Source organism: Amblyomma americanum, chromosome 7 (assembly GCF_052857255.1).
Source record: "Amblyomma americanum isolate KBUSLIRL-KWMA chromosome 7, ASM5285725v1, whole genome shotgun sequence".
In the NCBI taxonomy this organism is placed as follows: Eukaryota; Metazoa; Arthropoda; class Arachnida; order Ixodida; family Ixodidae; genus Amblyomma; species Amblyomma americanum.
The window spans coordinates 70,015,496-70,039,557 of record NC_135503.1 but is presented as its reverse complement, the minus strand read 5'-3'; the positions used below and the strand labels follow the sequence as shown (position 1 = coordinate 70,039,557).

Here is a 24,062-nt window from a genome sequence, read left to right as displayed (position 1 = left end):
GTATATGCTTTTGTAGAAGGAAAATTCAAGGGCTCGTTATTCGCACATCACGCATGACGTCACCGTTCAAGCAGGCGTGTTGTCAGCATGTAGACGAGCGGTGAAACAAAACAATTAAAAATAGTAGTTTTGCCTATACACAACGTAAAGCACTGCAGTGGATGAATAAAACGTACACTCTCCAAAAATGGGTTTTAAAATATGACGTTTCGTACCACTACGGGTCCCCTGTTCACAATAAAGATGGACGAAATGGGCCCCTTCTTATAAGCGCATTTGACAGCGCACTGAATGGGCGTAGTTATCCGGGAGATTACCCTTCGTCCTGTTAATAACGTTATCCGTAGTCTGAATATAAAAAAAGATTCTAAAAGCAGTCGGGACGATAAAGGCTTCATTGTGTCTAAGATTGTGGCGTTTTCCCAGTCAATCGTGTGCTTCATTTCTTGAACATGGTCTGCTCGTCCGTTCAATTACGTGCGACATTTGCTGACGTCGTTCTTGTGGTCTCTTAATCTTCTCCTAAATTCGCCTGACTCGCCAATGTATTGCCGCGAATATTTGCAGTGTTTGTTCGTTTTTCAAATCTGCTGCCACACCACTTTATCGCTTTGTTTGCGACGCAAGACGCGACTAGATTTATCTCGATTGATCGCAGCCAGGAAGAGCTGATTCTACGTTGTTCCGGAATGTTCTAGTAACTTTGCGCTCTTTATCTCGAAAGTTCGCTATCAGCTTTAAATTGGGCACGGCCGACAGCGGCGGGCATTCTGTTCGACGACCGCCGAGCACACTTGTCGCTTCGCCGCCGCCGAGTGATTCAGTCCATTGTGGGCGCAAGTCAGCCCAATAAACAGTTTTCTTTTAGAAGACCCTTTCGTCCGTCTTATCGCTGCTTCGACTGCCGTCACCACTACGTGACAGTATGATGCATCGCAGTTTTTGCAGGGACGCCAAACCATTTCTGGACCATCTAAATTCTCTTCAACCTACAGTTCAATTCACAATGAAAGAAGAAGTCTCCGAAAGGATTGCTTTCCTTCATGTCCTTGTTCTCCGCACTTCCGATGGTCTAGCCACTACCGTTTTCCGCAAACCCACACACACTGGGAAGCACTTGGATTTTCAATCAGCCCACCCAATTGGCCACAAACGTTCCGTCGTGTCCGCTCTATATAAACTTGCAGCTCGTCTTTGCTCCAGTCCCGGTCTGGGCTATTCGCAGCAGAAAAAAAGTCCGCATCGATCTTGAGAAGAATGGTTATCGCGGACAACTGCTGCAAAACGAACAACGCCGCTCTCTACAAACTGCCGAGCCCCGCCTCATCGGACAACAGAAGCGCGCGAGCATACCTTACGCCCGGGGGACAAGTGTGGCTCTGGCACGGATATCTGCAAAATACGATGTGCGTATTGCGCACGTGCCATCCAGCAAGCTGAAACAACAGCTCTGTCATGTTAAAGGTCGCCTGGAGCGCCCACGTTACCCAGGAGTTGTGTACAAGGGACCCGTAGTAGTCCCGAAACGTCATATTTTAAAACCCATTTTTGGCGAGTGTACGTTTTATTTATCCACTATGTTTCCCCCTCGCCAGGCAGGATTCTGTCGAACCTTTGACAGCGTAAAGCACTATAAACACATTCTGTGCATGCATACGTATTGCAGCCACCTCAGGGATATCGCGATAACTTAAAAAGTGTCTAAATTGCAACCTCACTTTTGGGTTGCAGAGCTCCTATTAACAGGCTTCCGTTCAGTGTCTGGCACACAATTCCTTATCTTTTTCGTCTAGGCTTGATTTGAAAACTGCAGACGCTGTCACGTAGCGGGAAATCTATGCCGCTTTGCTGTCAGGTGTGGCACATAGGATTGTTGTATATTGCATTTCAATTCATGCTTTTAATTTCTTCAACACGAAAATTTGCCGTCAGCTTGACGGGTGTACTCACCTCAAAAAAAAAAAAAATGTTAGAGGGTTTCTCAGATCTCAACGCAACGCAAAATCTTTCTCGAAGTAGAACGAAAATGACCTTAGGTGCGAGAGACGTGGTAAAATCAAAGCAATTTCCAGTGTACCTTCTACGAGGCAATTTTCGACAGCAATTGTAAAGGGTACAGCATAGCTCGTCATGGGTTCGTCGGCACTTGCGGGAACCAATAAGCAACAGTGGATCACAATACCACCGTCAGGTGCAACGCTTCAAGAAAGTGGAAGAAGAGTGCTAAGCACTTATTTTATCAAATCGCAACAAATTCAATGTTTATTTAATCATTTCATAAAAAAATATCAGTGCCAGTGCAAAGAGAAAATTCTCATTATGAAACATCACGACTACAGAGCGGAATTTTTCGGTGATTAAAATTGCGCACACTTATATCTTTCTCCGGGAAACTATTAAGATTTACACGATTTTTAAGCCCGAACTTTCGCTAGAACAACTAGTTTGTGAGGCACAATCCAGTACGGAGATTTTTTCGGTGTTGCATAGCAAGATTAATCTACTTCAATTTCGGATAAGAAGTAGACGCTAGAAAGCGAATAACGTACTTGTTTTTCCCCATAAAGTGACGTTGCTCTATTTCCTCAAGTTTTCTTGCGTTTTTAAAATGTCATTTTATGCAGAAATGCCACCAAACAAAATCTTTGCACCCCTTCATACGTCTTTTTTGCCATAAGTCTAGTTGTGATTTGCCTTTGATCCCAAAAAACCTTCGTGTATTCCATCTCGTAAGCAACAAGATCAATGAGCATTTGCAGGGCATGCATGGGCACGACATTCTATCCGAAGACATGAAAATCCATAGTGTTTTGGGGCAACGGAATAGATTCCAAGAGGACTCAAGCGCAGCATGGGGTGGGAGGAAGTCACGTGGGGGCATGAGAGTAGGCAGTTTTCGGGGACAATCATCAGAGAATTGCGGATCACTTAGGCATTGCCCACTAACTCTTATCACCAACTGTTCCCAATTCAGTCCTCGGAATCAGAAAAGTTCATAAACCCCCCGTTTCCTGTACGCTTTCAGCAAACGGTAAAGAACCCCATGTGGTCTAGTATTGTAGAGAGCTCTAAAAGGGCGTCCACGATAATTTAAGTCTCCCTCTGAAATCTGAACTCCATTTCATTACGAAAAATTCTGGTTTCCACTGCGAGCAACGGTAAGCCTTCAACTGTTTTTATTTCACCACTTATATGCAGCCTGCCAAGGGCCTGTAAAATTACACCGGATAAACTCGCAAGCTCTACCGCTGCTTTCTCATGACGAAATGCATTTCACTGGAACCAAATGGTGCGTTTTTTTGTTTATTCTCTATAGATTACCATTGCAAAATAATGTGATAATATGATGACAATTCTCAGTATACCTCCTAAAGACCACCAAAGTAAAAACAAACTTCACGTCTCAAGATGTTTTCTTTTTAGCTGTTCAACAAATACTCTCTTTTTACAAACATAAAAGATAGCGACAAGCTTTAGATAACAGCAGAATGATGAGCGCAGAGTGCCTGAAATCTTCACAAGAAATGGTTACAGGTACGCTTGACATCTGGATTCCTGTAGTTCTCCTCGAGGAATGCGCTCAGCCTGATCAGGAATCTTAGCCGTGACCAACGACCAACAATCCACTTGCTGTCACACTTAGTGTCTCTGCCGTCATGGAGGACGTCATATACAGCGATGCCCAGCTGAACATCCGCCACGCCGTTCCAGGCATCACAGATCTGTGAATGGTTTGTTTTGTTAGTCACCCTGCGAAACATTTCAACGAAGACAACTGACGCCGGAACTAGAGAGCCAAATTAATGCAATAATCTTATACCGTAGCAAAAATTATGCCAAAGCACCTGGCCAGAGCTGAAAGGCTGGACTCTTTCATTTCTGTTTGTGTTTGAATGCTTGCTATTTATGTAGCTTAACAGCGCATGTTTGAAAAAATCCAGAGAAGGGGTGGACGGGCCGGAGACAGCATGAAAGCTTAACAGGCTACGATGCTCCAAATCTGGACGTCCAGATAAGGAAAGGACTTGATGTAATCTGGCACTACTGTCTTTTGTGAAGTAAACTGGAAGCTATGGGCAGCACAGGACATCAGAGAGCTCTAACGTAAAAATAATTCGCGATGTGTTGACAATCGTAATTACGGCAATCTTGATGGCGCTACATTGAACACCCAAGATACCGACCACTCACAGACAGTTGTAATATGTGAAGAGTTACGATATGGATCTTCTGCAGTAGCGCACCCCGGTCGCGGGCGCCTGCAGTCGCAAGTAAAGATTTGGCCTGAGGGAAAGGGAAGCCAGAGAACGTATCCATTATAGATGCCTGTACAATAGCCCCTTGAAATTACTTTATAGCAGTACTTAAGAGCAGCTTTGACTTCGCCTCGCCAGAGTAAACGTGCTTGACCAGATAGAGGACCCAGCTGCCGCGTTGTCGGTTAGGAGCGCTACACTTAATCTATTTATTCCTCGACTCAAGAACGCTTGAAATCCAGACCACGTGTTTTTGTTTGAAGTCGACACGTGCAGGAAGCACGTGTTAATCGTCGGCGGCTTAGAATATATTAAGGCTGGACATAATTATTTCCCGCGTCCGTCGCGTTGTTAACCTAGAAAACACCGTCCGTGAAGGAACACAGGCCTCAAACTCGTCAGCCATGTTCGCAGGGCATACTCTGAGAAAACAATGGTAACGGGTTATTCGATCTGATCTTATCTCAATGTTCCGCCTTTATTCTGCGCAACTCCAAAATTACAACTGCATCATATGATCATATGGCGGTAATTGCGAGCACATGACAAAGGATGTTAGGACATTAAAAGTGAAATGTTTACTGCTGAACCTCTGCTTAAGAGCGGCCATGGCGGTCATTATGTGCTTGGTAGTAGAGAGTTAAAAGAGCATTAAGTTAACTACTTCTAGCTACCTAATTATTCCCAACATCTTTAGTCGTTACGCAACCATGTGTTACTCCTAAGATGTTCCAAGAATTTAGAGCTACAATTTTTGGGTTGTAGGTTGCTTAAATCATACTGAAAAGTTAGTTTTACAATCATTTGCGTTACTCTAGTTATTTATTTAGTGGCATGTAGGTCACCGAAAGTAAAATTCATATCAGTTTTAAGATTTCGAAACGAGGTTACCCTCTTCGCTGTCACACAACAAATTTTTCCTACCCAGCACCAAAATAATTGCGTTTTCGAGAAGCTTGTAGGCCAAAGCAACCCCCTCGGAGCACGTAATTCGTTGAAATAGTCAACAACGCTATGGTGACTGCTGTGGCGAAAAGAAAACTCTTCTAACTCAAAAAGGCCATTTTTTAAAATTGCAAAGCATCTTAGGAGAAACGTTCGGTGTATTGCAGCATGCAAACCCTTCTTAATCGTAACCGAATGCAGCTTTTAAATTTTCAATGTCGGCACTGTGTTTTGTGGCCGCACCGGGAGTTCCTAAGGAGGAACGCTACGAGTCAGGTGCACGACTGTCATAATATAAAAAATGCTTTTTCATTTGTCTGTGGAGTCTTCGACCATGAAATCAGGCTATACCGCTTCTGGCATATGTTGCAGATCAGTCTTGGTATTCGGTCGTTTTCTGGGAGCAATTCCATGTATAGTACCTTAACACAGCGTATTCATGCAAACGCTTGCTACATGCGACGTTTTAACTGCTTCCGCGGTGATGTTAGACGAAGAGGCAGTAACCCTTGCCAGTCCCGCTGGTCGCTTCACCTGTGGTCGGTGGCGCCGATGCATACTCGCCAGCAGCTGCTGCTGCGCTCACTATCGTAATTGATTGAATATCACAGCGTTTCTTGGCGTCATATATCTGCGGTTGGAGCCTAACTCTCAAGTTTGTGTGGAGATGTGTTTCCTGTGGTACGGAGAAGAAAGGCGCCTCTGGGCTGGACAATCAATAAACGCTGCGTTCATTTTTGTGCTTTCATTTCTCATTCAATGCAAATGTTCATGGCAAAGTCGTCTGCGACCGCTACCTCAGGTTCTGACTTGCTTTCCCTGCTCGCTTACTTTATGATGGTCTCTGTTTCATACCTGCTTATTCTGCTAATTATTATTATTATTATTATTATTATTATTATTATTATTATTATTATTATTATTATTATTATTATTATTATTATTATTATTATTATTATTATTATTATTATTATTATTATTATTTTATTATTTCTTGAAACTGTAACCCTCGCTTCAGGGTTGTTACAGGGAGGCAACATAACACAATGCAATCACGTTTGGCACTTCATAGCATCAAGTGACACGCCCGCGACACAAATTGTCAAGAGAACATTAAAATTTCTGCACGTCTGTTAAATCTGCAACATCACAGGGCAAAGCATTCCACCTTTCAGTGACGTCAGGGAAAGAGAATATCGGAACACATCAACACGTGTGTCATACGGCTCCAGTGCTCTGCAGTGGTTTGTTCTCACGCTGCGTTCTTCTTAAGTAATAAACACCAGTTTTAAAATTTCGAAAACGCAGCTACGGTCTTTACTGTCACCGACAACACATGATCGACAACATAGCTGATAGTCCTGCGTCGCCGCATGACCAACGCGACGTCGACTTGTTTGTCGTGTTTTCGCCTGAAATGCAACCAAAATAAGGAAAATAGTGCGTGGCTTACTATGAATATGCAGTATGATGTGTTGAAACGCGCTCTGATCTCAGTGGCACTTATAATTGTTTGCTAGCCCTTTGGTGGCCTTTACACGGCACGCGTGAAATGTATGCACCTATCCTATCCTTACCATTACAGCTTTCAGCACCTCGTAGAGCGGAGAAAAACGTATATAATGACTGATGCGCTAAACTAGTGCAAACGCACGTCAAACTGGCCGCAGCTCTTGCTCAAAATGCCCAGCCTACGCCTGCATATAAACCACGATCGAAAAGACCTACGTTCTTGAATAGTCAAATTCCTGCGCTCAGGATACACACGTGTACGCAGTACACGTTGGTCTTACCATAACGCTGTACAATGAGCGATAACACAGCAGAAATAAACTGAGGAATAAAATATCCTGGCATTCTTGGCGTCTGGAATGCATGAGGCAAATAGTGGGAGAGAATTGGAACGGGAGTAGTAACTGGCAGGATTTTTTTATCATTAACCATTGAGTTCATTTCGGAAACACACGTAACTCATTGAGGCTATACTACTTCCGGTGCACCTCTCGCGTAATGGTTGCGGCATGGGCTTGTTTAGCGCGCTTATTCCACTGTGAAAATCTCCAACTAATATCAGTTTGAACAATTAAAAGCCAACATTAAGCTAGGAAGTTGAATGCCTCCAACTGTGCTAAATAGTTTCATTCGCTAAAACCAAAACTAGAATTTGACCATTTATTTCTATTCAATAAATCCTCCCTGAGCTGTCTACTACCACAGTCATAATGTCAGCCATCCCACAAAACCCATCTACACATACAGTAATTTTGTATATTTCAGGCATGTTCAAATAATGTCAGCCATGACACAAAACCCATCTACACATACAGCAATTTGGTATATTTCAGGCATGTTCAAAGAAATACCTGTACAGATTTAAAAAAAACGTGAATAGTTGACTGTACAAACTAGCCAATTGAAATGTCTGCTGAATTGAATACCGCGAATTTCAACCACATTTCAACCATCTTGTAACCATTACGGGTAAACGAAGTGAATAAATAATATATTATTTTTGTTCCATTCTTTGTGCAGTCTATAGTTTCTAGCAAATCAAGCCCTTCTGAAACTGACGCAAAATGACTAGAGAAAAGAAAGAAAACGAGTCACAAAAACGGAGGCAAATACAACTTGTAAACAAAAGTGCCTAAGGGAGCTACACGAAAATATATTAGGCGATATTAAACGAGGGCAATTTGCTAACCCATAAACCCAAAAGGGTGGAACATGAAAGTGAAGCGCGTATTTCCGCGCGTACTCCAGCATTCATATATCTCATGGCTTCCAAGGCCCATATAGCTCATTAATTTTAAAACACAAGTTCACTCCATAGTACTTATAACTTAATTGCGCTGTGATCTACACCTGAAACACTTGTACAAATCGCCCACCTTTTCGAGCAATGACTTCTCATTGTCGAATGTAAATGCGTATCCCTGGTTTTGATTAAAAGTGATCACGGCCTTGGTGTCCTTGTCATAGGCCAAATTTTTGGCGTACAGGCCATTGGGATCGTCGCATATCTGAAAAAAAAACGAATTAAAGAGGAGAAAAACTTAGTTGTGATGGTGGTTTCTCACATAGCGTGGTTTTTCACATTTTAAAATTTTTAACAAACGTCCCAAAAGGAAGGCATTGGCACCCACCGAAATAAAAATAACTCAGCAGCGTGAAGGGACAAGCAAGAACACACACTGCCCTTGCGTACTATTGCGCTATTTTGTATGTCATATGCTACCAAAAAGCCAAACTGCCCCCATAAAGCACACACAGTGAGCTTCTGGCAGCACGACAAGGAAATGATCGCTTTCCCTTCTGAGTCTTCTGGCTAAAGTTGCCTGGTAGGGCTCCGAATTCGGTCACGCCCTCGCGCAAGCCAGTTAATGAGGCTGCTTTCCGAACACATGTGTCGTATGCGACCGCTCTCCGGATAACGGTATACTGACCTGTGAATTTTTATGGGAAGTTTTTAGGTGAAAACCTTTAATGGTTGCCTCGCTAAAACAAGTGAGGCGTTCAAAGCAATCGCTTGGCAAAATTTTTTAATACGTGTAACGTGTGGCCCCACTGAGGTGTTGGAATGCTGAGGGATATCTACAGCGCAAGGTAGCACACAGATTTCCAGTATTGTGCAGGTTTTCTAGCACCTCTGGCATAAGCTATACTTTGCAGTGCAAGTTCAGTGGATGCGGTTACATTATAGGCAGAACAAAACCGGCAGCTGCTGTGTGAAACTGGAGCGGTTGGTTTCACGACTCTTTGCTTTGGGAGTTCTGGACGACCGTAAATTTCGCTTCATTTCCGCAGAGTTCTCTCCAGCATAGAAGCGAACAACCAGGTTGCACAACAAGACACATTTTTGGTCCTTTCTCAAAGTAAGTCTAAAATAACTTTTTGACATGATACCCCCGAAGAAAAAATAGGAAGGAAAAAAGTTAACAGGGGGTCACATATAGAGTAATGGTTAGTTGAGTGTCCAGACTTTGTTGCCTTTCATATTAATAGGATTTTTACACTGCAGCTCATAAGAATAGCTAATACTGCGGAAATAGTGCGTGGCAAGAGGCAAAGGAACGAATGCAACACCCCCTTGTTTGCTTTTGCTTCTCTCCTGGTCTTATTCGTTCAGTCTTGCCTTTCCCCGAAATGAGCCTACTAGGCTCAAAGTCGCGTTTCACCAAAGCCCATAAATATTCTCTAAAACATCTTTAGTGCTTCCTTTCATGCGTGGCATCGCACTAAGTACTCTATTAGGGTCAAAGTTTTAACAGTCACAGCCAGCATTGTAGGGCCCGCAGCTTACTTTCTATGGCCCATTGAATTCATACGTTCTTGATTTCGAACACACTGGCTGTGTAATGACTGGGAGAATGGCTTAGAAAACATATTCCGGCAACGCGCTTCGGTGCGCGTCAAAAAACGTGCAAATACGACACTCACCGAACCTAAAGCTGCAACTTCTCTGTAAGCGCTGCTCTGACACTCGTCGTAGAAGTGCACACTGACGAAGCTGCTTTGGCCCGTGAAGCTCTTGGGCCGAGACCACCGCCCTCGCAAAGTGACCGACACGGAGAAGTTGGTGCGCACATCGTATTGCCGGAGACACTTCACCATATGCACGGCGTCCCGCTGCATAGAACAGCGTCAGTAAATAAATAAGAGTGTACCGTTTTTGGGGTTTAGGGAAGTGCCGGACCTTCTTAATAACATTCTTAGAGATCAAAATGCGATCGCATTTAGGTAATCAACTATATTGTTTACAGTAATTCTGTAATGTTGTTCTTTTCCCACTCGGGACGTGTACGGCACCTCGCCTTCTTTTCAAGTGCCACTCCATGTGGTGGACGACACATTCCCGCTTAAACTCTGGTTGGAACCTGTTGGAACCTGCGGTACTCTCCCATATGATATGCATGAATTATCACTTTGTAGAATCTTCCAATACGTTTGCCGTGTTTCGCTATGAGCAATACATGATCGTTCCCACTGTACTCCACTGATTGCTTAAGAATATCTTATTGTTGAAACGATATCCACAAGAGCCCTTGTAAGAGCTTCAAAATCGGTATTTTTCCTGTGTCACACATCGCCTCTGCCGCACTGTCTTCTTTACTTCCTTAACTGTTTCCACAAATTAAGGTTGTGTACTTGAATTCCTGTAGCGAAAGCTGCATTGGCCACGAACTTTAGATTTCGCTGTTGCACTTCTGAGGAGCAGGCACAGAGCCGTTGCCTAGCAACGGCAGCAGCTGGCGGACGCCGCACGCTCGCCGCGCCATCTGGCATGACGTCACACCGCACGCCTTGCTGCGGAGCCGCCCTTACCCGCCCTTTTCCTTATGCGCTTAACCGCTAAGCAAAGTATTCGGTGGCGCTATGTATGGGAGCCACTGAAACCCCGGCACACTCACTGAGGAAAAAAAAACGTGCCGAGGCTGATAATCGAACCAGGACTTCTGGCGTTTGAGGCAGAGACGCTCCACCGTGACGGCGCAGGGTTTCATCATGAATAAAGGCGCATCTAGTGAATGCACGGGATTCATAATATAAATATTAACTCTTCCGATCCAGAAGTCGCCGCGCTGTCACTACGCATATCCTGGCCTAACAAAGCTAGGCAACCAGCATTTTTTTTTCACCAGCTACACAGCGCCCTTTGACATTTCTGGCTACTGGATGACACGTCACCGACTTGGTTGAAATCAGAATGCTCATCCCCAACATGAAAGTCATTTTAAGTAGATCTCGCTAGTGCTATGAAACAGTACAAAGTAGGGCCACTAGCTTAAAAAAATGTTATTACTCATATAATGTAACTGTTTAACCCCCGAGATTACAATGCTATCTAAATTAGCTATTATTTTCCCGCTCCTGTACCACTCCTTGTGCATTAAATCTTTCCCACACTTCATCAGCTGCCCTACATTTAGTCATCTGCCTCCCGGCTCCTATAAAGGACCGTCAATGATCTGACATTTGATTTTATCTTTGAAAGCCGCTCTTTCCTAAAATTGAAGCTAAGTAGAATGACTTTCCTTACTGCATCGAAAACACACCGTAGCCTTCTCTTTCCCAGTAGTGGCGTCAATAATGAACCGTTAAGGGAACAGAAAATCTTGATCTGTACACGGTCTTTCACCTAATATTTTACATAATTTTTAAAAATAGGCTTTTCGAGATAGACCAGCGTTTTTCAGGCACAGCATTGACATTTGTGGGGTACATCAGAAGCAAGATAAGACCAGCTAAATAGCTGGCTGGTTAACCAATATTGAATAGTTAACTTTTTAACTATAACTGTTTTAACTTATTTAATCAGAAGCGTGTAGCACACACTAAGTAATATCGATATCAGTTTTTACAATTTGAAAAAGCAGTTACCCTCGGCGTTGTCGCCCAAGAAATTTTGGCTATTTCTACGAGTTACGTGGACAGGGGTAGGGAGGGGGGTGTTCTTTGCCTGCAAGCTTCTTGAAAGCACATCCATTTTGGCGCGATGTAGCCAAAATATGTTGGGCCACAATGCCGAGAGTAACTTTTTTTTCCAAATTCTAAAAACTGACATGCATGTTGATTACGGTTGGCTACACGCCTTGCAATAATTAAGGGGCATAACAGTAATACTTAAAATGTTTATTATTCAATATTAGTTAACCAGCCTGCCAGTTAGCGCGTCTTGGTTGTATTCTGATATACTACACCACTGACAAAGTTGTGTCTAAAGAGCACTCTTCTGACTCGCAAAGCCTATTTTTAAAAAGTGCGTAAAATCTTAGGTGAAATGCCCTGTATATTAACGTCTTTTTATTATGCCTTTATCTCAGTCCTACGAGCTAGCTCCACATGGCTGTGGCGCCATATGGGCGGCTTTTGTGAGAAGGCAACTTAGGAAGATTGCGATCAGCTGCCTGTGCAGAATGAAATTGAAGCTGCCGTCAAATCTAGATCTAGATCTTCTAAGAATTACACTGGAGACCAATGTGCTTTAAGTGCTGCCAACCTTAGAGTCACTAGACAACCTCCTGCAAGGACGAAGTCTCACAGGTAAGCCACATGATACGGATCGACGACAGAGCAAACACAAATGAAGCGGAAGCAGCACGGCGAGATTGGCTGAGGGAATAGGTAACAAGCAAACTGACAAAAATGGTGAGAATCGGGCCTAGTAGGTGACTCACAGTGGTTCAGTGCGATTAACTTTTCACAGAGCGATAGGAAGAACCAAACACAGAGCGCGGACTTGCAACTGGTTTTACTGGAGAAAACGGTTGGTCTTTTATACTCAAGACGTGAGCGTCATCAGTGGCAGACAAAGAAACGAGAGAACATATTAATAACAGCAATCGCGAGCAGATCCACGCAACTAAACACTCATCGCGATAGCCTAAGCAGGTCAACTTCTTTATCAGACAACGACAAACACATATTGATGATGTACTTTTCGGCACCGGCGGATTTGATTTCAGATGCTCCTAAGATCTTTTTGGCGGTAAAATTCAGCGCGAACGGACGAAGGACACAGAAAAGGGGACAAAACAAGCGCTTCGTCCGTTCGCGCTGAATTTTACCGCCAAAATGAACTACATCAAACTCGCACAACTCACCATGCTTCTAAGATCTCTCTTTATATTTTGTATTTTGAACGCGAAATGACTCCAGCTATAAGGCAAACCCAGCAATCCATGTCCTTAGTACTTCAGCAATAATAACATCACAAATCTAAAGCCACTGAAGTATTGTCCACTTTTATCCTACCTTTAAAGCATAGAGGAAATAAAAGCGCAATGGTCGCTTTTGTTCTGGAACTGCATAAAGCGTACTGCAGCTATCTCTGTCGTTGTCCGCGCAGCAGGACAGTGATCTAGATACCATTTGTTTGTTTTGAGATCATAAGACACCGCTCCCTTTCGACTTCCATAACGACTCGGCGCAACCGCCTATTCACCTCTTTCTTACATTACTGCCGCAGGCGAATCACAGCAAATATACGCTCATATTTATTGTCTACACATTGCAAAACAAATTTACCACTTTCTCATAGAGCACACTGCGTTGAGCACAATCGTCACGTCGTATCTCTGTGGGTGAATCATGCGAAGCTTTACTAGTGAACAAAATACGACAAATTGATCGTGGGAATATCAACTTTAAAATTCTGATTCCCTTGCACGATTATGTCCTTACGAGTAATTGTTTTGTACGGCGACAGCTGTGAAATGGAATACGAAATTTCATTTCGCTATATTTAATTCCCATTTCATATTTTCTAAACTTCAAACACTACTATTCAAAATGTTCGACGAAGTGTGTCTTGATACCGTGCATCACTTCGGACTAACCCAGTCCGCTGAGTTGTGTGTCGACTACCAGGACACACTGAGAAAAGGTATTGACGTCTGCTTGAAGTTGCTATTTGTTTCTAGTTGAGTTTAGCTCGCTAGTTTATTTTAGATATCCGTTTGGTCGGATAAGTTTGCAGCTGAAAAGTAAGCGTCTGGGTTATATTTCTTACTAGCCTGCTTTTTCGTGCACACAGACACTACAAATCAGGCACTGCGAATTACCCCTGCTAAAGTTTCGGTGGAAAATTGTGAGAATAGTTTGGAAAGTCAACACAGAATGCACCGCTTACAATGCTGTGGCCGTAGCTGACACCACCCCGAAAGTGTGGGTCATGCAAGTTCGTGGGCGGCAAGACAGCGCAGTCAGACCTCTCTGTGTCGTGGTACGAGAGGTGGCCAAGAATGATGACGCCAGCTGGAGTAAAAATTGAGCTGCGAAGCGAAAGGAGGCGGCGGCACGGGCTCAGTACGGAATGAGCGTTCACACGAGGCAGATGTGACTCAGGCCAAAGAGTACTTTCAACTTATTTTATTTGAGGATAAGATGGTATAATAAAATTTGATTTTATTTGAGGATAAGATGGTATATTAAAATTTGAAACCATATTCGCCGTAGGCACTAGATTTGTCCTTTTATATACACAAAAAAAATCATAATCGTAATCGCTAATAGGGAAAGGGTGAATGATAACAGGTTTGAACTTATAGCGACCAATGCTATCAATTAAATTGTTCTTATTTCTCATCGTGTTACTCTCTATATATTAATTGTGCGCCTTTTGCATGCACGCGTAGTTCTATAGGAACTGGTAGCAGCTCAGGCAGCTCTCGCGACTTAATAACGACAACTTCAGAAGCTTTACGTTAAATAAAACAAATTCTGAACAGCATCAAGGTCGACCTCCTGTAAATTCAGAAAGAGTAAGTATTTAGTTGAAGACAGCTTTATGACTTTCACTGTTTGCATTTTCACCGGTTACTTCATTTTCATTTTCAATTACATTGAAGACCAGTGCAAAATGACGTTTTTTATGCAACAACGTTAATTTTGTAGTGAGAGAGGTCATGTTCAACCTCCGCATTCTTACTTCATGCGCTGTGCCACCTCGGCGCATAAGGTGTCAGATCGGGCGTACATCCCCATGAACATGAACACTTGATCGTGCCTTTTCGACTGCAGGTATTCTTGCATCTCCTGGGATCAGTGAATACGGCTTCCATAAGTTTAACGTTATAAAACATCTGTCGAAATTATGCAAGAGTCGTTGTGTTCTAAGTGCTGCCTGGAGTACAACCCGACGCTCAATCTTATTAAGCGTCAAGCACCTCCAAAAGCCCACCAATCTGTTTTTTTCATTGCCTGAAATGCGCTTATCACTGTCCATTCAGACTTCCGTGGCGGCATACTGGAGTGTGCCGGGCTACAACCACCTCAATTGACTGTATTGCTACGCTGTACCTTAACAAAGAATGATTGTTTTTGAAGAATGTAATTTATAAATAGCCTCTATTGTTTCATTACGCAAACATTTTTATGCACATACTTGTAAAAGATTCTCTTAACGCGTCCGCCTGGATTCGTGTAAGGCTTATGCAATAAACAAACTATATAGTTTGAAGATTTTAGTGTAAGGGAATAGCGCTGCGACTTTGAACAGTCGGTGATTTGTTCCAAATAGTCCCACGTCAATTGGCCATTTACGCTTTGTGTAGTTTGCCCAGATCCTACGAATAAAACCTCAAAAATCCTCCTCAAAACATTTTCCACGTAACTGCCTAGTTTTCCCTGTTAATTTTAAGGACCGACGAGGTCCTTTAGCGACGTGTTTACGCGAGAAATACCCCAGAATCATAAGCCCTACGCACTGAACCAAACAAGATACGAGAGAAGAGAATTTTCAATATTATTTTTTCTAGTACCATGATCCCGAAAATGTGTCAACTCTTAAGGTCACTGCACCACCATGCTTTATGAGCTTTTGGGCTATAGCCCCCTCAGGTTGCCAATAGAAATTTTGGCCATTAACTCCTGTGCAGATTTGTATGCTGCATTTATATTGTGCAACACCGTCACAAAGAAACAAGATACAATGCACTCCTTAGTGATTCAGATCAGAATTAGTCGACGACAGATGCTTAAGCAGGTCAGGCTTGTATGCGATTACATGGTTATTTCTTCTTCATAGCTTATCTGTTAAGCATTACAAAGAACAACAACAGGAAAAAGAGACTAGGAAGAGGCAGGCGACAACACAGGATGGCATCGTCCCACCCTGAGCTGTCGCCTCTCTCTGTCCTGTCTCCTTTTGCGGTTGTTGTTCTCTATGTCTCATCAGTTCGCCTGCAATCATGCCATTCCACCTGTTGCTGCTCCCTGTGTCTGAACCGTTCAAACCCACACTGGCTTTCTCTCAACCCTCCACAACCCCCGGTTGCCTTTCTGCTGAGCTGGTGTATTTCTTTTCAGTTTTACACGTTAACCAGTTAATCCTCTTTAGCGGTCTCCAAAACCTGGACAAGATTCACTCAGTTAATTTTAACATTGGTCCTTCTTCACGCCCACCTCCCCCTCATTGGGCTTTCTTCATTGGATCAACGGCTGTATTTAATACCCGCCAATGACGAACGCTTTGCCAGAAGAACAAGTCTTCTTGTCGAAACGTCGGCAAGCTCCCTGAGGCTGAGGCCGAGACCACTCCGTTGTTGACGTAGTGCTTTGCAAGAAACGCATCTACCTGCCCTCTCTTTACCATGGACTACATGAGGAGAGTAACTCGCAGCGTCAGTTCTTCCCCTCGCAAGGTGGCCAAAAATGGTTTTCAACGTACGGCGAGGAGCTTGCGAGAAGCAAGGGGTTCGAATAACTGAACGTTCCGCTCTGCGGCCCGACACTATTAACCAGAGTGAAGAATGCACTTGTGCAGGGATCGGCATAACATCAAGAACGTCGCAAGCGAAAGCGTTCGCATAAGGCTGTTGCTATTAAACAGCTGCCATAGAGTTTTACCTTTCACGCAGCATAGCGTAAACATTGGCAGTTGACAGCGAGAGCTGTATATCTTATGGTTCATGAGCTGGCCTTCTGGCACAAGATTCAATGAAGCCGCTGAAGCTTGTCAGAGCGCGCGCGGTGGCTTCGGCTCTTTCGCTGCAGTCCCACGCACGAGCCGGAAGCGATGCAAGGGTTTTCTTTGTTTCAGGGGAGCCCGCCAATACTTTTTATAAATAGAGTTTTTGATGTAAAGGGAAATTTTTGCTCTATACTGATATCACTTTTGGCAGATGTCAAAAAAAGGCTGATCAAGTTAACCAATAACATTATTGACAAAATTCTAAGAGTTAACTTTTTAACTATCACTGTCCTTTCTGCAATGCCGCAACCTCCATTTCGACCATCAATAGAACAATTACACCGAAATGAGACCCTGTAAAGGATGCTGGTAAGTTTCGTCCAGCCTAAATTTTTTATTCAAACTCATCGCAAAACTCGTTAACAGAGCCATATCAAATACTGCCGCCTGTGTTAGGGAGAGCATGGATAAACGTACCAGAGTTGCTCCTTCTTTGTCGCTACATGTCGCCTTATATATAACCGCTGAGCAAACATTGAACTGTGAACACAAAACCGCATTGATTTAGTAAACTTTCAACAATCGAAGCTATATTTTTTTTCTTTTTCCACTAACCAGCAAATTCATTTCCGCATAGAGCTTAGATAAAATAACGAACATCTTTAGCGTGGTTGTAAAATTCAAGTTGTAGCGCCGACCTTGAGGACACTCAGCGCTGAAAATATTGCGTGAGACAGCGCTTCCGCCTGGAATTCGTCTATGAACAGAAAGCCCCAGTCGTAAATGCGGACGTTCCAGTAGCTTTCGTAGTCTTGCTTTCCTTCATGAGTCTGGAAGCCCCTCCGCAGTTTTGATGCGTCGCTGTATGGAGAAAGGAAGCAAAGGCGTCGTAGGTTATACACGAGGCAGAAGATTAAAGGCAGACTGCGAAGTAACAGGAGCGAGATTTCAAATGAGAGAGTTTTTCAGTGTCAAGAAAAGCGACGCCTTGAACGCAGATAAAGCGGGGTAGTCGACTGTGGAACTGGGAACGAATAACATTAGAACTTTTTGCGGTTATGCAAACCCAGCGGTGTTATTAAAAGATGCATTGGTGTTTATTGAGCTTAGGAAGATTGGTGAAGCAGATACAGTGGTAAAGGGTAAATATTGTGGTTTAGCCGACTAGGGATAACTATACGTAGGATTCTTGATGAACAAGAATATAGCTGAAGAAACTTGTCAAGTGTACAACATTACCGACAGAGTGTCATTTATATCAACGCAGCTAAATAGGGTGTGCAAATTTACGATTCTAAAGACCTAAGCACCTACATCCGCTTATGATGATGAATTTGCGCAAAGGTTTATCGAAGACAGGGAATTAGCAGTGAGTAGAGTCAAAACTCAGTACACTGTTATGATCGGCGACTTCAGTGCCGAAGTAAGAAACAATGCAAGCAGGTGACCGCGCTGTGGCCGTCTATTACTAGGTTCTAGGAATACCAGGATGGAGCTCGCAGAAGGAAATAGTTTACGGGCCATGAATACCGTGTTCTGCAAATGGAAGAACCAGAAATGGGCTTAGATAATCTGGAATTGACTTATAATGAGACTTCTTATTGTGCCCTCACCCTGACACCATGCAGGATATAGAAGTGATCAGCAAGGTGAGCTATAGTGCCCATGGAACGGTAAGGTATTGATTTAGACTAAATTTGAGTGAATGGAGGGAACTAAATAAGAACTAGGCCTTCAAGGGTATGTGGTAAGGAGGAACTTAGAGGAATTCAAGGCCTCGCTGCACGATTAACTGAAGACGCCCACTTTAGTTCTCTGGCAATAAACTATAATCTTATAAATACTATTATCTTGTGCACAACAGAAATAGGGGCAGGGAAATTAGACAGGACCGGGGAAAGCACTGTCAGAAGAATAATCGATTAAGAGCCAACAAAGCATTGAAGCCTCTAACCTAATAGGTATAATTGCCAAAGCTAATCAATAAGCGTAAGGTGATGGACATTGGAAGGCATATGGCAAGAATCGACGGCGTTCTAAAGAACAAGGTGGCCTGTAGACTGTTATCAGGAAGCATGGTATAGGCAAGAATAGAGGGGAGCGTTATCACTAACATGGAGATATTAATATACCGTAGGCAAGGAGCTCTACGTAGATCTACACATTAGCCGACATAATCAAGAGACTAATGACGGAGGCACTGATGTGGAGGAATTGAACATCCTGCTGGTAGCGAAAGATCAATTAAGAAAGCCTTACAAGCAATCAAAATAGGAAAGCGGCTGGTGAGGATCATGTGACTGCAGGTCAGTTGAAGGACGGTGGCGAGATTGTGGCAGATAAACTTGCCATCATGTGTATGCTTTAACACGGCCGGTCTCGAGGGGGGCGCACGCGCTCTTTCATACGGCCTTCGCATTCGCCGCAGAAGCAATGCGAGTTTTTCTCCGGGAGTTACGCCGCCCGCCGCCGCTAGAGGCGCGACGACCCCACCGCTCGCTCCTCGCCTGCATCTGTGGCGGCGCGTGGCTTTTGACTGGTTTTGCGCTATGGTCCACTGCTTCATGGTGAGCGCAGCACCGAAGTCAAAGAAAATAAAATCCAGATGCTTAAGCTGCGTATCGGCAACAAACTCCACATGTGCACAGATTCTTCGTCACAAACTTTGCTCGATGAAAAAATTTAAAATGAGGAATCCCTCTCCCATCCCTCACAACTATGTCGAGCATTTCAGGTTTTCAATCCAGAAGGAAATACTGTGATCACTTCCTCTCTTATATATCATGGTCCGTGGTTAAATGACAAGTTAGTGCTAAGAGGAAGATAATGAAAACTCAGAGAACGAACCTTTTGTGCTCGTCCCATAAAAATGTACTATATCGGGGAAAAAAATTCTCTACGACGCTTGAGCCATAAATTCGATAGCGCCGTAGCTGGTGGCTAGAGACGATACTTGAGTCGTTGAACTGTCAAATGAATTGCAAGATTGCTGCGAGGTTTATATAGTACTTAATTACGCCGATATTGCTTTTCGCAAGTCCTGAATGAACTTATTTTCCACCTCTTATACGTCACAACTTCCTTAAATGAGAGGCCTGTATTGATATCTCAAAAGAATGCTAATTACTAATGTGCGAGCAAGTGTCAAGAAGCATTGGAATGAATTTTTATCTGCTCAAAGCCAATGGCCCGCGGCCTTCCTGCTTTTGTTGTCAAACAAGAAGCCACCAGATCCCTCTGGAATGTCTGTAGCCGCGTGCAAGTCTCTCTTCATATTCAAAATGGTCGTATAAGCGCATTAGGCGTCTAATGTTTCAAGTTCCTGGTCACCTTTAAATTGTGCAAGGCCGAGAGCGACCGTCATTCTGACCTTCTTTTGACCGCGCACTTATTTAATCGCTGCGCCGCTGAACTGCATGCTTTATGTTGGAGGACACGAGTTAGCCCCAATAAACAATTTTCTAGTTGGACGCAAGCTTTCTTGTCGTCATTCTGGCCTGACTAACGTTAATAGAACATACAGAACCAATGAGTACAAGCTGCGTATGCTGCCATTTACATGTACTCAGTATTGCAATTTCAGAAAGTATGTATGTCCAATAAGTGACTTCAGCTACCATAAAGAGCGCCATTTTTTGTTCACCACGTATATTCAACCTGCGGCGTGTCCTGAAACTTCCTAGAATATTTGGCTTAAATATCATTGTAAAAGTCATCAGATTATCGACTTGAATGACGAATGCCCTCTATTTTCTTAAATTCAGGGGATTTTACTAACATGTAAGTACTGCAAATGTTCATTTTCTGTTCCTTACATTATAAGCTAAGCCAGCTGGTATAACGCGCATTGCTGTGAGGTTTCGTGGAGCTCCGATAAGTTGCGGAAAACTTCTTTTTGTGGTGCTACTTTGTTTCCTGAATGACGTGAGGAAAGTTCATGCTCACGGGAGGTTTATCGAGAGCAAGGAGGAGGCTACAGGCATGCAGGAGAATAATTCAAAGTTGGTAGTCATCGCCTCCCAGATAAGTTTGCTCGCTCGTAAAGGCCGATTTTATTAAGACAGAGCGTAGTTCCTAATTTTGCTTTGCTGGCAGTTAGTTCATGCTTGCAGTTACTGTAAACAAGTGACTTAATTTTCGCGTTGTCATGTGGTGGGATGGGCGGTCGTGAGACGCCGCCAAACTTCAAAATGCCTTTCCAAGAGGAAATCTTGGACGTCGCGTGCGTACAGCGTGCTCTGCTCCAGCAGCCAGGGTTCGGTTCCGTCTATAACCGTTCCTTTCGCGAATGACATGACGCGTTTTCCTGGGCAGCACCATGAATTCTTGCTCATGCCGCTGTTGTGCAAACTTAAAGCAGCTGCGCTTGAAATTTCAGTAGCTATATTTGCTCTGCAGAATCCGTTACTCTTCGAAACTCGCCATCCAAGTATTACATGCCGCATATATTTCTACACACTCCTAAACAACCTGCCGGAAGACGAACTATAGAAGCTGAAAGCCTTGCTTTTTAGCCAAATATAAGGGTGGAACCTGTTGACGTTTGTGCTCGAAGCATATACGTTTGACCATACACAGCCCGGCTCAAGGAGTGAGCGCGCAAACGTTAATCCGTTGTTTCAGATTTCGCCCATGGGAAAGGGGCTGACTACGCGGTCTTTGCGTAAAGCGCAAAGGGCAAAATATAAAGGCTTGACGGTTACCACTGAAGCGGGCCGAATTGGGAGCGAGCGCGCGTTCTCCTTCGGAGTGTACGGCGGTCGCAGCGGCGGAGCGGTGTGGCAGTGGCGACCCCACCGAGGTGCGGCGGGAGGCGGAAGCAGACCCCATTGCGAAGGCCGTAAGAAGAAAAGCGCGCGCTCCTCCCGAGACTGGCCGTGGCATTCACTCTGCACCTTAATTACACCGCAACCACAGAAGAGTGTTAACCTTATCTTAAATCATAAGGTAAGTAACGCCAAGTAGTTTAAGCTAAAGACCATTTAGCTTCCGGTCTGTTGCCTACAGGGTGTCGACTAAGGTAACCGCTAATACACTCTAAACATGAGTACGCCAATATGGCAGTAAGGGAATAAGGCGCCCTCTAGCGAGCTCCTTTTTATCAGAGGGATTGCGCTAGAGAATAGCCTACTCACTTTTTACATTTTTCTGTTTAGAATGGAGTATTAAAGTTAATAACCGCCGGACTGTGTCAGGTAAAATAAACTAGGTACTTTTGTTAATTAGTAAGCTTATCGTAAGTATATTTATTACATGTGATGTTCGCCACGGCTTACTATTTTTACGACTAAAGATTTTCTTTGTCTTTAGAACACCTGATCTATAACAATTTATTCAATTTCTCAGAAACACCCGGTAAAATTATCGTGCTACCATTACCTGAGTTCTGCTGAAGCGTCGTATGAGAATCGTTTCAACTAGTTTTGAAGGCGTCCTGACAGATTAACTATCTGTATTTTGCTTTTCCAACCTAATATATAGCCTTGAAGTTGGAGATACTTTATTGATCTAAAAGATTAGTGGCATGGATTAGTGGCCCCTTAACAGAGGGTGACCTCTCTCATACAGTCCGCAAACTTAGATTGCGTGTCCGGCACCCTCAGGAGCCGTAGCCGGGCCCCCTGTGAGTGAGGCGGTAAAAAGTCTCGGGGGTGGATATTCCTTACACTGCCATAGGACGTGTTATTCTGTTGCTATATGACAACGTAAGCAATTGGGATCGATTTGCTCTTTGGTAATTTTACACCGAAGAATGGGAGCCGTGATTGACCCTGCACAGAGAGGAGCTCGCTCTATGCGCGCCGAAGCGTCTATGCACGTGCCTAATGTGCATTCCCCCATTCCGATTGTGGTGATACGGATTCCAAGTGGGGTTATTATGTAATTCGGCCAAAAGCAGCGGAAAATGTCAATGCTATCAGCTTACGATGATACCGCAGGTGTGACTACGCATAGGGAATACATTACGGGGCACAGACTTTAGTTTCCTCGTGGTTTAAGGAGCTAACAAGCTATCCGAAGAATACCCAAAAAACATCTTTAACCCGTAGCATCACCGCATTTAGTGCATGCAGAAGCCTTGAGAAGAAGATCGCTACTTCCCGAGCAGTAAAAGCTGCAGTAATTTGTTACAACTTTGCTTCGCAGTCTGTTTTCTAGGTTTTTTGTTGTGCACCAGAATTTGGAAAGGTCGCTAAAGAAGGCGTTGCACAAAAGGGCCCGCTTTCAGCATGTCAAGAAACCTCCGTTACTTGTGTGCAGATAAAGAAAATGAGTGTACCATTATTAATTTGCATCTAATTTTCGAGCAAGAGTGCAAACAACCCCTCACGAGCGCTTAAGGCTTCTACAAAGTGTACGCAGTAGCAAAGTATTTCTTACAGTATCGCAAAGGTAGCTCAAATTTTTGTACTATGCGAGCACTGGCTTCTATTTGTAGTAATTTTTGTTAACACTGCGTAGGTGAGAAAACTGAATAACCAAAATAATTGCGTCTGTACCTACAGGCAACGTTCGCGGTAAAAAAAATCAAGAAAATTTTGACCATTTCAGCAGTTACAATGCACGTCAGCAAGAGCTCGTCTATTATCGTTCCTTTCTGCCTTGTCTATACCAACGCTTGCGACGGATGCCATAGCAACATGTCTGCCACAGCAAGTATATAGAATATATATTACATTGTTCCTGGATGTGCTACTTTTTTAAATGAATTGCTTTTCCGAGGAGTAAGTGTTACCGCTTTTTTTAACTTTCGTAACGCTCTCGTAAAATTAGTCTGAAATGAAATAATAGCTGCTCTCAGAGATAAATTATTTCACCTAAAAGCAAACAAGAGATGTGTTTATGAATGCAATTCAACCATAGAGATAGAAATGTTTGGCGAAAGGAGTCTATTTTACATACGTTGCACGAGTTTGAACGATTGAGGCAAAAATGTGTTCATTGCTAACAGGAAATGTCTGAATTAGGATAGAGGTAACTTTAAGCGCCGGCAAGCGCCTTGTAACTGTTGTTACTGACTGTGAACCTCTATTATCATATCTAAGTGAAAAATCTGCCGGCTGTTTCAATCATAGTGCAATAAATATCTTGAAATCTACAGCGACCAAATGAGGCATCGGTAAAATGAAGGGCACAAAGAAAAGTAACCACGACCCACCTCAAGTTCACAGACATGCCGTAACGCGTCGAGGAGGAATGCTGCGCCCGGTCGAAGAAAGGTTGTAGGGTAGTTTGTTCTTGAGTATTAAAGGTGTTTGTGTTTTCCCTGATGCGCAATGGGTGGTAGAACACAAAGGAGCATACACCATCCGCAGGAAGCAGGAAGGACTGCAGGCCACCACCGTCAATGGTGCACACCTTGGGCATTGGTACGACTGGTGCAGGTGAAGTGGTGGTGCCTTGTGGTTGCAGAGAAAAAAAAAAGTTTCGCTGTGGTAGCTTTAATTCAC

General features: G+C 43.6%; 1 protein-coding gene across 1 annotated transcript; it reads right to left on the bottom strand.

The window, feature by feature from the left end:
* Window positions 1-3,515: 3,515 nt before the first annotated feature.
* Window positions 3,516-24,005, bottom strand: LOC144097782 (uncharacterized). Its single transcript, XM_077630415.1, has 7 exons — window positions 23,771-24,005; window positions 17,310-17,472; window positions 14,629-14,735; window positions 13,831-13,972; window positions 9,639-9,827; window positions 8,090-8,221; window positions 3,516-3,722 (listed from the first exon to the last, which is right to left on the bottom strand). The coding sequence occupies exons 1-7, from the start codon at window positions 23,977-23,979 to the stop codon at window positions 3,516-3,518; spliced, it is 1,149 nt and encodes a 382-aa protein (XP_077486541.1). The 5' UTR covers window positions 23,980-24,005.
* Between the last annotated feature and the right edge of the window lie 57 nt (window positions 24,006-24,062).